The sequence below is a fragment of the Dipodomys merriami genome, unplaced genomic scaffold (assembly GCF_024711535.1).
Source record: "Dipodomys merriami isolate MVZ:Mamm:240054 unplaced genomic scaffold, mDipMer1.0.p SCAF_5, whole genome shotgun sequence".
NCBI lineage: Eukaryota > Metazoa > Chordata > Mammalia > Rodentia > Heteromyidae > Dipodomys > Dipodomys merriami.
In genome coordinates this window covers 8,212,325-8,229,002 of record NW_027206068.1, presented here as the reverse complement: position 1 = coordinate 8,229,002, position 16,678 = coordinate 8,212,325, and the positions used below count along the sequence as shown (strand labels likewise).

Sequence of the window (16,678 nt, the reverse complement as noted above, 5' to 3'; positions counted from 1 at the left end):
AAAGTGTATTAACTTGTAGATTCATTCACTTGTTCCTCACTAAAGTGAAAGTATTGAGAAAAGGTGATTGTAAAACAGACAATCATCTCAGCTCAGGGCTCCTATTGAAAATAGTTCCTGTCAGGAACACTCGTGTCCATGGCTCATGCCTGTAATTCTAGCTACTCTGGAGGCTGAGAACTGAGGATCACAGTTGGAAGCCAGCCTAGGCATGAAAGTTCCAGAGATTATTAATACAAATTAAGCAGTAAAAAACCAGAAATGGAGCTATAGCTCAGTGGTAGAATATGAGCCTTGGGTGATAAAGCTAAGGGAGAGTGTCTGGGCTTATGGATTAATGCATGAGAGAGGGAGGGGGGAGGAAGGAAGGGGGGAGAGGAAAGAAAAAGAGGAAAAAAGAAAAGAAAAAAAGAAAAGTAAAAGGAACTAGCTCCTACAAATCCTTGGAGTACAAAGCCTTAGGTTTTATTTATCTGCCAAATGAGCACACCATTCATGCTTATTCAAGATATAGAAACTGCTAGTGCCATAGCTGACTGATGTATGCTCTTAGATCTAAGTAAGTCCCTTATCATCATTTTGACTATGGCTATGTTTTTACCCACTAACGTCAGGTCTAATTTGATCAGTAACAATTATTTGACAAAGGCATTCATAATTCTGCCATGTGGGGGTTAAGTAGCTGATAGATTTAGCTGTGCTTCTTTTGTGCATTCATTTGCACATTTTCTGGCTTACTTGAAAGTGGACTATGTAAGATTTAAAAAAATGACTGGAGACCCTATATTGATTTTCTAGTAAATATTAAAACAAAAGTTAAGCCTCCTTTTTCTGGTCCCTGTTGTAACTGTAAAGAATGGGGTCATTCGCACACAAAAAGTGGTGAATTAAAACTTAGGAACAGCATGCCTTGCATATTCCAAATGTGGACTTTAGATACCTCATTTAAATTTCTTTAGCTATATCTACAGTAAGGAAAAGTAATAATCATAAAATCTTTGTGCTCAGGTGAAAATAACAACTTTAAGGCTACCTTCTGGACCTCCTGATCTGGGGGTGGAGGGAAGCAGCTGTCTTTGCTGCCCACAGCTCTACTTGTTTCCTGACCTTGTTCCTATTGCTGAAGAAGCCCAAGATGGCACTGTCATCCTCAGCTCTGCTCTTTCTACTCCCCTCCCACCTCCCTTGGTAGTGTATGTAGGTGTGTGCTGGTATCTGGAGATCAATCTGTTTTATAGTAGATGAGTTAAACCTCTCAGCGTGGCTTGGAGTTTCATGTTTCTGTGCAACCTACTTTTGAGATCATGGAACATCTCATGGCTCCTGTAAGAGTTCAAGGATTTCATGGGCCTTTCTCTACACCTTGAACCATGGCCTTCAATGCTCAAGGTCAAACAAAGAAATAAGGAAAAATTAAAACTTGACAGACTAAAAAGTCCTACTGATGTCAAGAAACAGAAGAACCATACACACATATACACTTTTCTATTTCTACCCTAATAGATTGTCTATTTATACAATCTATTCAGTAAAACCTCTTATCTTATATTGAGTCCTTACTGGTCTCATAAGCCTTTTGGTCTTACAAGTTCTAGCTGTTTTTGATGTTCTCATTTGACTATCCTTTAAAAAGTGATATATTTCTCTGACCACAGAGCAGTGGCATAGATGTTATGGTGATGATTTTTAGAATTTACAGAATCCTAAAATTTTACACATTTACCTGAAAGATAAATATAAAGTCCAGAGAAAGTATTTATTTTTCCTCAAATCATGCTATTTGCAAATATATATTTCTAGATTGTCAAAATTGTCTTTTACACACACACACACACACACACACACACACACACACACACACACACACACACACACACACACACACACACACACACACACACACACACCCCAGAGCCTTTTGGACCTGAGAAGGTAGATGTGATAGCACTGGAATTAGATGGAAAAGAATCATGTCTGATGGTAAAAGATGGCTTGGTAGTAGTGATATACTTACAAATTGCATGACTTTTTGCAAGGAAGCTTATTTCTGTTTCTAAAATAATGTCTACCTCTTTACCTCACAGAAACATGAAAATTACATGCAAGAAGCATATATGTAATCTATGAGGTCTTACATAAAATATATCATCTTTTATAAACTACTATATGTGTATGTAGACATATCTGTGTATTCATCTATACATAGCCATATGATAAACAGCCATATGTCTGTTCATCATAAGTTAATGAAATCATTTGCAATAAAGCTCAAATTTTCACATATCTTTTACAAACAATGCTCAATGTATGATTATCTACAGTAGGCTTTCTGTAGTCTACAAAGAGATCTCAGCATCTTGGAGATTAGGCTAAGAATGGAGATGAAAGGGACTTTGCTGCCCTAGAACCCAAGCCAGCCATTTGATGCTTAATGTCCCTTTCCTGTTGGGAATGGTGGTACATTGCCTCTCATACTGGTTGTTATCCAGCCAATTTCTGCTTCACAGATATTAAAATGTTTTTGAATCTTAGTGGATATTTACTGACTTAACTCTGAAATAACATTGCTGCATAACTTAGAAAAGTAAACCAAATTCAACTTCTTGTAATACAGAAATTGATGGTTTGTAAGACTGGAAAATTCATTTTACTCATTTATGGGATGACAGCTTAGAGAGCTGTGCAGAAAGAGATCAGAGTACTGAGCAGAGCTCCAGCGGGCCAAATACCATAAAGAGCCCATAGTGTATGTACAGATATGGGTGTGTATGTACAGGTATGTACAGATATGCTCTTCCCCTCCCTTGGGAAGAGCACTGATTCTTTGCTTATAATCCTATGTGGGAGACCTTGGAATAAGACCTTAAATCTCACTGGGCCTTAAATTTCCTCATTTGAAAATTAATAGGTTAATAAATAAACAAATAAAATGAATAAATAGTATGAAATAACATAGTGGCTAGTTTTCTCTCCATGGTCTTTTCTTTTTCTTCTGTCTTCTGCTTGAAAAGACAATTTACCCAGTGTTATTCATGTTAACTTGATAATACCTTTGCCAAAGAAGATGACTGTCCATAACAATTGAAAAGGGGTTTGCCTTCTAGAGTCTTCTGAGATTAGATTTCAGAGACTTGTGTGTGAAAATATTTTATCAACTTCTAATCCTGCATCAATGGTATGCCATAAATCAGGGCTTGGCATCCTCCAATTTTCAAAGTAGTAAGCACTCTAGAAAGCCCAGAGTATGAAAGAAATGCTTTTCCTTTTAAAGAGTATTCTCAGAACATTCTTTTGGCAATGGCAAAGGAAAATAAAATTAATAATGATATTTTTAAAGGATGGAAGCTGAATGTGTTTGACTTGGAACACATCATCCTAGGATTCTCAGAATGAGATAGAATTGCTGATATTTTTTCTTTCTCCATTAAGAAAAGCGACTTAATATATTTGTTTCTTTTTGCTTGCTGTCCAAATTTTTAAGGTGTTTTATTCTTCCTAGCCCCCTGAAGTCAGGCCAAACGTTGGCACAGAAGATTTCTTTTTGGTCTGATTTTATCTAAATCAGTTTCTTTTCTAGTAAAAGATAACCCCTCCACCCAATAAAACAAGAATGCTCTTCTACACATTGCAGTGTGTGTTGAAATGATGGCCTCTAGACAAATGGAGGGCAATAGTTCCTGCAGTTGACTAGAGGGAGTGGTGGAAAATCCTCCCATACTTGGTGCTTTCCATGATTTGCCTGCTTGGGAATCGATTTCTTGTACGTGGTCATTTTATATAAAGGCTGGGGGAATGTGGTGTGGGGGGCTTGTAGACATGCTGCTAAGGGGAAAGGGGGTATGAATGGAGTTAGAGTATGCTTCCCACTGGCTTTAGAGTGACATTTTGATCCCTGGGCCTCTGTTTTCAGATCAGACTCCGACCCCAACGAGATTCCTGAAGAACTGCGAGGAGGTGGGCCTTTTCAGTGAACTGGACTGTTCCTTCCAGCATGAGTTCAGGAAAGCTCAGGAAGAGGAAAGCAGCAAGCGGGTAGGTTTCTGCAGAAGGACATTTGAACCAGTGTCTCCTGAACACTGAAAACTTCCACACATGGTGTGGCATGGCAGACTGCCTTGAGTATTTCATTGAATTAATTAGTTAATTTTGTGATGCTGGCAATCGAACCCAGAGCAGTGTACATGTTAGGCAAACCCTCTACCACTGAGCAACATTCTTAGCTCTCCACCATTTTTTTAAAAAAGTGGCAAGGTGACTAGTTTAATAGTGAGAAGGAAAATACACCATTAAGTGAAAAGGTGGGCTCTGACTAGATGGCTTAAGAGCCATGGAAGGTGGGGGTTGGGAGAGATTTTCCTGCTTCCCAGGCAGAAAATGGGAGTTAAAAACTCAAAAATGGCAGCTGTTATTCAACAATGGCAGCTGTTATTTATTGCCTGTATTTTTTTTTTCTGAGTTGGGGGAATGCACATGTTAGCCCTTCTAATTTTACTTTATTCTATAGGGTATTTTTGTTTGTTTGCTCTCACTATTCTAGCAGACCTAGAATTCAAGATCCTCCTCTCTCCACCTCTTGAGTGCTGGGATTATAGGTGTGCAACACCATGCTGACTGAAATAATATTTTATCTATTTGTGAATGTTCACCTAGTGTTTTCTAGAAAATGATGGTTCCCTGATTGTAATAGCACCCAAAGCTTGGATAAGTCATGGTAGGAATAGTATTTGAAGCATGAAATCCAAGCTCGTCCCTCAAAAAGTTATCTGATTCTTAAAGCTATGTCAGAAAAGTCCATTGATTATTTCTATTCCCAACCAGTTGTTTACCTTTGCTAATTATTTAGCAGTAAGCCTTACCTGGGTGAGGAGTACAGGAGACAAGAGTTAAAGGTGAGGGAACAGGCAAGTACAATTGTGTAGGAGAGGGGCTTTCCTCTGATTCTGACTCAGGTTTTAAGTGTCTGTTTTCCATAATCTTTCCGGGCTGTTCTCTGCCAGACATATAATTACTTCCTGTTCACCTGTTCATATTACCTGGGAAGATTGTTGAACATCTGTTGTTGGAAAGACAAATGAATTAGCTACTAGAGTGGATCATTTATTCTTATAAATGTAAGAAATTTGCTTTGTGAAATATATTTGGGTTTTTTTTGTCAGCATGTTGGATTAGAATTTTAACATCAGTTTACGGAATTGAAGAGAGGAGATGGGGCTCAAACTAATTGGGGCAAAGATGCTTTTTATTATCTTTCTTCTCCTTTGCCTGAATGCCCACAGTGTGCTAAACAAATTAGATACAGTCCATGAACAGAAACTTCAAATGTAAAAGATGATTGAAAAGAAGGTTGAGCTATGTAGGAATGGATTCGGAAGCTCCAGCTGTTCCATCCGGAGAAAAAATTTTAAAAGGATCTGCTATTTCCCCAAGTGTTTCAAAGCCTTTGAGTCTTTATCTACATGAAATTACAGTAATCCTCGACTGCCAGATTTTTCTTGTCACATTCTCACATGCTGATAGTCTGAGGCTTCTGTCATATTCAATCTCTGTTGCTTTAGGGTAAAAAAAATTGCAAAAGATAGAGGACTCTTACAACAGAAGTTCAAAATCTAAATCAACTTACTTTATTTATTTGTGAATAATTTCTCATTTATATATGACCTTCCTTCTCACCCTGAAAACTGATGTGTAGTGCCTTTTCCCCTTGTAAAGAAACACTTGCATAGATAGCAATCAATCTTTGGCAGGCTAATAAGGAAGTTTTGAGCACTTTAAAAATTAGCTTAATAAAAATAAAAGATGCAATTCTATATTTCATTTGAATGAGAATAGACAAAAATCCATGAAAATAGGCAAAAGGTCAGGATGTTTTATCTAGAAATTTTACTCTAGTTGAGAGATAAATTTAATTCTCTTGGTGGATTTGCATATGTAGATGAATGAAGGATCAAGTTCATTCATTTCTTGAAACCAATTTGGCTTCTTAAACTGACGTAGATGTGTATGTGGTCCACGTTGTCTTCATTTCTAATAGAATAGTCTTGAGTGTATGCCCTTGATTTCCTAAAGACATTTCACCAAGAACAGTTTCAGGAAGCCCGTAGTAGGAGTGTGGGTTTAAATCTTCTCTATCTCATTATTCATGGTTTCTTATATGAAGCCCCTGTGAGGAATTCTTGCAAATCTGAATTCCAGGAAATGGTTTGCTTCCCTTGAGGATCTGAAATATTTTCTCCTCATGACCATGAGAATCATGTAACTGGTTCTGTTTCTCTTTTTTTACTTTGACTGCTAGGTTAACAAAAATCCAAGTTTACCACTTAACTTTGAGAAGCTTTTTTGAATACGATGTTGAGCAATATTTTACTTCCTTCATGTGTTAGACTTTCAGTTCTAGTTTATATTTATCTGCTCCTTTTATTTTCCAAACAATTTTCATGTTATTCTGCTCCTTTTATTTTCCAAACAATTTTCATGTTATGTGTGTTTCACGAGTTGCTTTAGATTCCTTGTGGGTTGAGAAGTGCAATCATTAAATTAAAAAAAATTAAAATAATGAGTCAAGCCACATTGAGAACATAGACTCTTGAAGTTGTACCACCATATGCTCTCACTATTTTAAATGGTACTCACAGTCATGAGATGATTTTAGGGCAAATCTGTGGGTGGGGGTGCCTGTAGCTAGCCTCCCCTGTGGATGTAACCTGGCCTCAGGATACCACAGTCTCATTCTCAAGCTCATATCCTCTGTGAGCTGAGGCTTGCTCTTCCTCTGACTTGCTTAAACCAGAGGGGCCAAATCCTGCCATTGCTACATGAGGGGATGTCTTCTTAAGGCCTAGAGCACAGTGACTCATCCAGTAGCACAGTCCCTTGTGTTGGTGGCTTCCTCCCTAGCAATTCTTTATAAGCCACAGAGCAAGATGATGATGATGAACAGAAGCAATTTTTCCCAATCTGACAATATCCTTTAACCCACCTCCTAGGCATTCTCCATCTGCCATTTCCGTGGTGCATTGCCACCCAAGCTTCTAATTTTTTTTTTACTGCATTAAAAAAAGACACAAAGGCCGGTTGCCAATAGCTCATACCTATAATCTTAATTACTCAGTAGGCTGAGATTGGAGGATCATAGTTCAAAGTCATAGCAGAAAAGTCTGTGAGACTCTTGACTCTTTTCTCTAATTAACCAGCAAAAGGTTGGAAGTGGAAACATGGCTCAAGTAATAGGGCGTAACCTTGAGTGATAAAGCTTAAGAATGTCCAGGACCTGAATTCAAGCCCCAGTACTGAAACAAACAAGGAAGGACAGAAGGAAGGAAGGACAGAAGGAAGGAAGGACAGAAGGAAGGAAGGACAGAAGGAAGGAAGGAAGGAAGGAAGGAAGGGAGGGAGGGAGGGAGGGAGGGAGGGAGGGAGGGAGGGAGGGAAGAAGGGGAAGGAAGGAAGGAAGGAAGGAAGAGAAGGAGGGAGGGAGGGAGGGAGGGAGGGAGGGAAGGAGGGAGGGAGGGAAAAAGAAAGAAAGTAAAGTCCCTACACAATGTATACCTTTTATCCTGGAAAGTTCTCCTCTCCTTTCCTTTTGTTTCACATTAAGGTGATTATTTCCTTTTAATTTGTTACCTCTAACTCTTCTGATTTTTTTGTTTCTGAGTCTTTTAATAAAAGTCTTGCATTGGTTCATTGGCAAATTTTCATAAAGTGGAAGATACATTATATCTTTTTCTGAAAAATTTGTTAACAATAGCTTGTTATAAACTTTCTAAGTATTTTTATACAACAATATTGGGAAGATTCAGCAGGCCCTGTTCTCTACCTTTTCATTTCTAGATGCTGTTTAGCCCACACAATTTTGTGAAAGAGGAGACAGAATTAATCCTTGCTTTGTCCATGTGGCTGATCATTGGAGACAATTCTGTTCTGTTCTACACAGGCCACCTGTAAACCCTGATAACTCTTTTCTGAAAGCACTTCAATGTATAGAATGACAGGCTATAGCAAGTCATATGCAATGTCAAAAAGTTGCCATATGTAACAAAATAGCATATTATATTATATTACATATAGTATATAATATATAGTATATTAGATATAATATATAACATATATAATATAATATATATTATGTAGCATATTATATTACATCATTTCCTTAACATTTTTCCTTTTCCTTTTTTATTTTTAACTTCATATGGTTGTACAAAGGAATTACCATTCAACAAAGTAGTGTATGAATACAACGAATCTTAATCAGTGTTACCTCTTCCACCATTCTTCCCCATCTTTCCCAACTCTTACCTCAGTTTTCTTAATTTTGTAGCCTGTGAATTGAATTTTATATAACTACATTGCCCTCTTCCTCTCTTCATTTTCCTACTCCTCTCCTTGATCTCAGACACCTTTTCCTCCAATTTTAAATACTCAGTTACTGGTTTTTACTTTGCTAGTAAGTTAGCCTTTAAGCTCATAGCCTCATAACTCTCAATAAGAAAATTCTAATCATATGAAATAGTATTTATCAAAATGAACTTCAGGAAATGGAAACAAGAAGGACTTTGGTTGCTGTTTTTGTTTTCTTTTCCCTTTGTCTTGTTTGTGCTTTTATCTAACTTTGGCAGGGCAAGGGTGGGCACAGAAATGGTGGGACAAAGGGTGAACACATGAAGCAGTGGACACTGTTCAAAATGAGCTATATAAGTTGGTGGGGATGGGAGGGAAAAACTGGGAGAAAGCGAGGGAAGGGGTGACATTATTAAAAAAGAAATGTAGGGCTGGGAATGTGGCTTAGTGGTAGAGTGCTTGCCTAGCATGAATGAAGCCCTGGGTTCGATTCCTCAGTATCACATAAACAGAAAAAGCTGGAAGTGGCACTGTGGCTCAAGTGGTAGAGTGCTAGCCTTGAGCAAAAGAAGCTCAGGGACAGTGACTAAACCCTGACTTCAGGGCCCAGGACTGGCAAAAAAAATGTAAATGGGCACTGGTGGCTCAGGTCTGTAATCTTAGCTACTCAGGAGGCTGAGATCTGAGCATCAAGGCTCAAAGCCAACCTGGGAGGAAAGTCTGTGAGACTCTTATCTCCATTTAACCACCAGAAAACCAGAAGTGGTATTGTGACTCAAGTGGTAAAGGGCTTGCCTTGAGCTGAAGAGCACAGGAACAGTGCCCAGGCCCAGAGTTCAAGACCCACAACAGAAAGAAAAAAAGAAATGTTTCTTTATCTGACATATAAATGTAACCTATCTGTACATCAGCTTTATAATAACAATAAAAATGCATAGAAATAAAAGAAAGTTCTCCCTTAGTAAATCATAGTATAACTCATTGCAGATATCACAAAGCTTAGCTTACCTATGGCTTCAAACTTAGTCTAGACCTTATACTAAAACATTTAAGGCACTTTTCTTTATCAGTTTTCATTCAGGAAATATTTTTGAGTGTTGATTATATTCCAGACATTGTCCAAGGCATTGGTATAAATACATCACTGAATAAAGATGATAAAAGCCAGTTCTGGTTGCTCATTCCCATAGTTCCAGGTAGTCAGAAGGCAACATTCAAAAGGTTCTTGATTTGAGCCAGCTCAGACAAAAATTCATCAAGACTCCATCTTAACAAAATAATCCAAGTGTGGTGATTCACAGCTTTCATTCCAGCTACATGGGAAGGCCACTGACTTATATGGTGTAACCCTTCTGTACAACACTTTCACAAGAAAAAATTTAAATCTGTTTGACCTAAACTGATATTTTAAGTATTTTGAGTAATTAATATACTGATATATGCAATTATTTTAACTTTTTTTTCATATGGAACTCAGTAAGCTTAAATTGGATATCTTAAAAAAAAAGGAAGAGGATTGCTGTTTGAAGCCAAATGTGGGTTAATAAGAGAGAGAGAGAGAGAGAGAGAGAGAGAGAGACAGACAGACAGACAGACAGACAGACAGACAGACAGACAGACAGACAGACAGACACAGAGAGAGACACACACAAAGAGAGAGAACTTACCTGAAAATTAAGCTAAAAGCAAAAAGGGCTGTTGTCTCTCTGGTTGTAGAATATTTGCCTAGTAAGCTCAAGGCCCTGACTTCAACATCCAGTATAAGGGGAAAAAAAGATAAAAAGCCACTGCTATCCTCTAGCTTTCTGTGGATGGATGAGATTAAAAGAAATAAGCCAGGTATCTACCTAGGGGAGAGAAGTGCTCTAATTTTCCAGAACAGACATGCAAAAGGCCTTAGGCTAGAGGATGTGGTGTGGTTGGAGGAATCGTACAGTTTGCTGGAGGAGTGAGTATGATGATTTTACAGAACTGAGTGTGAGAGAACAAGTTCAAGAGAGCCATGTAGGCCATCTAAAAAGCATTGCCTGAATGAGATAGGGGCACATGGGATCATTCCAATTCGAAGAATGATAGGATCTGACCGGGCTTTAGAAAGATCACCCTGGCTGCTTAGTTGAAAATAAATTCTCGAGGGCAATGTCAGAAAATGGTATTGAAAGAGTCTAGGTAGAAGATGGTAGCAGATGCTGAAATAAAGATACAGATTGACCCCTTGTAACAACGAGATGTGAACTTCAGTGTTGGTCAGGGGGCGGGGGAGTTGGGAAGGTGGGGAGGGAAGGGATGTTAGCGGAAAACAAAGGAAGAGGTAACAATGCTCAATAGGAAATGGACTAATTACCTACTCATGTAACTGTAACTCCTCTGTACAGTATTTTTACAATAAAAATATATATACAAGAAAAGGCAGAAGGGATAGTTGGATTCTGGATACATTTTGAAGACAAGGACAATAGATAGGCTGGTGGATTATATTGGGGAGCAATAAGAAGGAGAAACTCAAAGATTAATTGGGGCTTTTGGCTTCTGCAACTGAATGATGGATTTGCGGGAGATTTGGGATGTTTGCTTGTAGATCTGTTCAGTGGAAATATCGGGTTGGCAGAGAGATATAAAGCTCTAGGATTCAGGGGAGAAGATCAGTCTGGAGATGCAGATTTTCTTGTTAATGGCATAAAGCTGGTGTTCTAATGCTTGAGACCAGATAAAATCACCTGGGCCAGAAGCAGATGAAGATTAAGGATAGAGGTCTGAGCATGGATCTGGGCAGTCTTCCTGAAAGAGTATTCAGAAGACAAGAAACATAAAGGATGAAGCCAAGAACCCCAGCCCAAGAATGCTCACTAAAACATTGGTGGGCTATTTTTTTCTATTTTAGAAACATAGTATATTTTAAGATAAAAAAATAAAGAATGGAAGAGAAGGGTGAACTGATCTTTTACTTTTAAAGACTTAGAAAAGAATATGTATTGACTAATATATATGTATGATATATAATATGTATATATGATTCAAAAGGAAAGTTCATTATATAATAGCGATTGTGTGGTTGTGCCTGTGTGTGTGTGTGTGTGTGTGTGTGTGTGTGTGTGTGTGTGTGTGTGTGTGTGTGTGTGTGTGTGTGTGTGTGTGTGAAGGAAGGGCAATTGAAGGAACTAGAAATGAACTCCTTTGTCTTGCTGAGAGAAATATAACATTACAGCCTAACATGGTTAAAGACCCTGAAGATGAAAAGCATGGCCTATAAGTGCTAAGTGTTGTTATTTTCCCATCGGACCTAAACATGACTCATTATGCTGATGCAGAAATAGCAAATTAGGACATTTCCATGATCTAGAATTCCGACCCAAATGATGAAAGCATGCTCTATCCCCAGAGACTGTTGACTGTTTAACACATGGGAATAAGAGACAAGCTATAATCTTAAGATCTGGGATCCTAGCAAAACAGGAGTCACAGACCAGGGCATGGCCAAATCAGTCCCAGCTTAGAAAGTAGGCTATTTAATCTGAATCAGTGCTGTACCTACAAATCATGTTACCTGATGCTGTCATTGCTTAATGAGAGAAGGAACAATGAGGAGGCCTTTTTCTTTCTCCCTCTGTCTCTGTCACTAGTTGGCCTGGCTGATCTCTAGGGAAGGTTGGAATTGAGTGCTGATAGAAAATAAGATACTAAGTTGAACAAACTTGCAACAGCTGCATATTTCCGGTTATGGTAACATATTGCTTCTAAGATACTCGTGTAAAACAATCCCTCCCTGCCCCAGAAGTCTGGAGAAAAAGGATAATCTGAAACCTAAACTTGGTTTTATCCAGGTTTGGAAAAGTCATTGTGTTGGCTTAATCCTAGTAGATGAGACTTTAAATTGCTTTTTGATCTTTAAATTTTTTTTATCAGCCTTACTGAAAGGAAACATCCATTGACAATGAGACTGAAGATGCCAAGTTATGGTCCCCTCATTGCTGTGACTGGAAAATGAAAGGATTCTTTTTTGTCCTCCCATTTCAGCACACTACAAATGTAAATCACTTTCAACTTCCTCCTCATAGGTTCAAATGATGCCCTAATCTTAGGGGGAATTTGATGCGGAAAGAGAATTTGGCTTGATCTCTACATCCTCCTCAGGGGAATGACTAAAGCAGTGGATAAAGTAGAAACCATTTCATGTGTTTTAGGTCACTGGGATTTAGGAAAATAAGGAGTATAATCCTGACAGGGATTAGTGAGAGTTGGTATCTACTGCCCCATACGTGAAAGAATTAGGATGTGATCTCAAGTCCTGCCTTAACTTTAAACTGGAACAGGCAATAAAAACACGCATAGGGTTTTATGTTGCTGGTTTTTAATGGCAAGTCTTCCAAGCAGCAGAATGTCCAGTGTCATAATGCAATACTAAATGTGTTGGGTATGGATGGTGAGGTGAGCACATCTGGGCGAAGGGTGCTGTGGTGGATGGCTGTAATCTTAGCTACTTGAGGAGCGGAGATCTCAGGATCATAGTTTGAAGCCAGCTGTGAGAGGAAAATCCACGAGATTCTTATCTACAACGAACCACCAAAAAGCTGAAAGTGGATCTGTGACTCAAATAGTAGGGTGCTGGCCTTGAGCAAAAAAACTCAGGGCCAGCCCCAGGCTCTGAGTTCAAGCCTCCCTGGGCTGACATACTCTTACCCCTCCATTCTCTCTGTCTCTCTATTTTCCTCTGTCTCACACACACCAATATTGGGAGGAGAAAAAATGCTATGTATTTGATTATTATCTCTTGGAGAATGTATGTACTTAGATAATTGGGCCTTAATAGATGAACATACAGTACAGAAAAAAAATCATTTTACCTGTTGAGATTCAGGACTTCCCTTCTGACACTGCTTTCCAGTTTGAAGCGCTGCCTTCAGCTAGTGATATAGGGGGCAGTAATTGCTGGAATGTCTCCTAGCCTGTGACAGGTTTAATTGTTCTGAGCTTGGTACTAATTATTTAAAGTATTTGTCAAAAATTTTAACCTTTTTATGATAGCATTTGTTCTGGTGAGACAGAGGCAGGTCTCCCCTGAGGTCTTTTTGAGAACCTATGCACAGCAGGCAGAGACCTCACTCTGTACTGATTCTGTACCTGTGATGGACATTCATTTTTTATTTAAATATGTATTTTTTACTGTAAAGATACTGTACAGAGGGGTGACAGTTACATGAGTAGGGCAATGAGTACATTTCCTATTGAGCATTGTTACCCCCTCCTTTGTTTTCCCCCTAACATTTCTTCCTTCCCTGCTTTCCTGACCCCTCCCTCCCCCACAAGTTGTAACGTTCATTTTCAACACAGTGTCTTGTACATCTCATTGCTACAAAGAGTCAACCAGTATTCTTATTTCAGAATTTTGTTATTTCCCTTCCCCTCCCCAAATTAGAAAAATGTATATACAAGCTGCAGGGCACCGGAATGAAATACAGTGAAAACAAGGGTTATACCATGGGGGAAGAACATACAAAAGAAACAAAAAAATCACATAGTACATTATAAGTACATTAAAAACAATAGCAAGAAAGAAAAAAAACCTCTTGTGTCCTTATCTTGGGGTTCATTTCACGTAACATAGTATTATATGGTTATAGGTACATAACTTTTGACCTTTTCTGCTTGTCTTAGACATATACTAGATATTGCAAATAAGGGAAACCATGGGACCTATGTTTCTTTGGGCCTGGCTTACTTCTATTAATCTGTGATAGACATTCTTATCCAAAGTACTGTTCTTTCAACTTCAAATGCCGGTGTCAAAGCACTGGGAGAGGGTTTGGAACCTATTTAATATATAACATGATGATTGCTAGGGAACCTGAGCATTAATTTGGGCAACCTCTATTTCTGTTGGAAATATTTCAGAAGAAATAGCATTTGCTTGTACCAGTATTTCCTGTTCACTGGTGACTGGGTAGGGTAAAGATAAAAGTGTTTACACCTTTGTGAAGCAGAATCAGGTCCATGTAATACAGTTGGTACATGTCACTAATAGCATTTGATTTGGGCCCCTTTAGTTAACTGAGAATCATTATAGGTGATTATGTTGATAACAGTTTCCCTGTTTGAAATACAAAGAAATCAACTATGAAGACAGGCAAAGACAGGTGAGGGATACATACATACAGCTCGTTCTGGCTTCTCTCCTGCCTTTGCAGCAGGCCTGTCCAAGTCTCTTGTCTTTTGGAGGCATGTCCACACAGGTGGACATATTCTACTTATATTTTCTCAGCAGCAAATCTCTCCCACAGCTTCACATTGAACTCCACCCAGGAAATTCTTTTGTCTGTGCATCCTGCCCTCACCTGAGACCTAAGTACAAGTCCCTAACCTTGCTGCTGATGCACCTATTTGAATACATCCTTGTGGATTCCAACTCATTGGGTTGAAGCCATGCTCAGTCTCTTTCCCATAGAGACTCACTGCCATATCTCAAGCTCCTGTTTCTGTCTGGAGCAAGTTTGCCACACTCACTGAAGGAATCAGCTTTGCTCTCCCATAGTCCTTTACTCTACTTTGTAGGTCCAATCAGTACGTCTAGTCCCTTCAAGCTAGAGTGTCACACATGTATTATCATTTATTGTCAGTGTGAAAAGTTGTACATGTAGGGTGTCAGAGGTATAAAAGAGAAATCATTGATGCCTTATTAACACAGCATCATGCCATGTTTTACTAATACTAGAGCAGTACTTGAACAGTCAGATCTTGGTACTTTAACTGTCCCTGCATGAAATGTATATGGAAAGAGAGAGTGGAGGGATGGAGGGCACTTAAAATGATCAAAGAAAAAACAGCAAATAGACCAAACCAGCAGGGATCTGAAGCATTGCTGGCACCATTGTCTGCTTAGGTTTAGACTCCCAGAGCCACTTGTTTGGTCTGCTCTTGCCTTGCCTTCCCATCAAGCAGCCTTACTGTAGCTGAAAATTAATGCAATTGAATTATTTAGCTGAGACGAACCTCACTAAAACAATTAGGAAGCTCAGCTCTAAGGGCTGCAGCTTTTCCCAGCAGGAGATATTCTCATCAGAGTGATTTTCAGTTCCAGGCTAGGCTGGGTTCTCAGCTCATGGAAATCTCTTCTTACCTGTCCTATGGCAAAGAAGTCAGGAAGGGATTTCAATGATGTACTGAAATCACAGTGTCGAATGGACACTGTCCTCCAAAGGAACCAGTTTGTAGCTGTGAGACATTTGGATTTCCAAGGCACCAGACAGGTGCTCGGAAGGTTGTGTACTGGGTGCTGGAGGCCTTTGTCAGTGGGAGGAAGTTCATGTTGTCTTCTGCAGAGCCTCACATGGATGCTCCCAAAGGCAAGCAGGAAAACAGATCTGTTTTCTGGGCCAGATTCAAACCAAATGACTGAGTTGAAGCTTCCATTTCAGGCAGAAAACAGTACTCACATTTGGAAAATTGGACCAAGTATTAGACTCCATGAGCATCTGTAGAACGAAGTCACTTTCTTGGGCCCCTCATATGCATGTGAGAAGAAATTAACATTGTAAAACAGGGTAAGGAAAAGAATATAATAGTTGCAAGATACTGCCTCTGACTCCATCATATCATAAATCCAGGTGAACATTAATGGGTAGGAGCAAATATGGGAATGATTTACTCTGGGAACCAGGCTTAGCATTTGTGTGTTGTTAAGTTATTTCCATACTGATAAGTCTGAGGGCAAGAACTGAGATTCCAAGCATTCCTCCTGGCCATATTTCCAGCACATTGGCTGTCAACTCTAACAACTGACTTGTGCATCAGCCACGCAGGGACATTTCCTTATCACTTATTCAATGATCACCAAAGTGCAAAGACCTAGCAAAGTTTATAAAGGAGTGGATTTAGGGGAGTGGCCCCCTTGCCTTTCAAAGGGACAAAACAAGACACAGGTGGGACAAAATGAAAAGCCAGGCATTGGAGACTCATTTCTGTCATCCTAACTACTCAGGAGGCTTAGAACTATAGATTGTGGTGTGAAGCCAGCCTGGGCAGATAAATTCAAGAGACTCTTAGCAAGGCAAAAAGGTAGAAGTGGAGCTGTGGTTCAGGTGGTAGAGGGCCAGCCTTGATTAACAAAGCCAAGCAAGAGTGGAAGGACCAGATTATAAGTGAAAGAAAGGAAGAAATAAAGGAAAGAAGGAAGAGATAGATAAAAGAAAGGGAGAAAGAAAGAGAGAGAGAAAGAAAAGGAGGAAGGAAGAAAGGAAAGGAAGGAAAGAAAGAAGAAAAGGAAGGAAGAAAAAGAAAGAAGGAAGGAAGGAAGAAAAGAAAGTAAGAAGGGCGGGAAGAAAGAAAGATAGAAAGGAAGGAAGGAAGG

The 16,678-nt window shown here is 39.1% G+C and overlaps 1 protein-coding gene across 1 annotated transcript in view; it reads left to right on the top strand.

Annotated features, from left to right (window-relative positions):
- Creb5 (cAMP responsive element binding protein 5) overlaps positions 1 to 16,678 on the top strand; it is a 443,969-nt gene that overhangs the window by 92,809 nt on the left and 334,482 nt on the right. Inside the window, exon 4 of the mRNA XM_069997230.1 lies at positions 3,911 to 4,032. Within this exon, the coding sequence (XP_069853331.1) occupies positions 3,911 to 4,032 (122 nt within the window). The remainder of the gene's footprint in view (positions 1 to 3,910; positions 4,033 to 16,678) is intronic.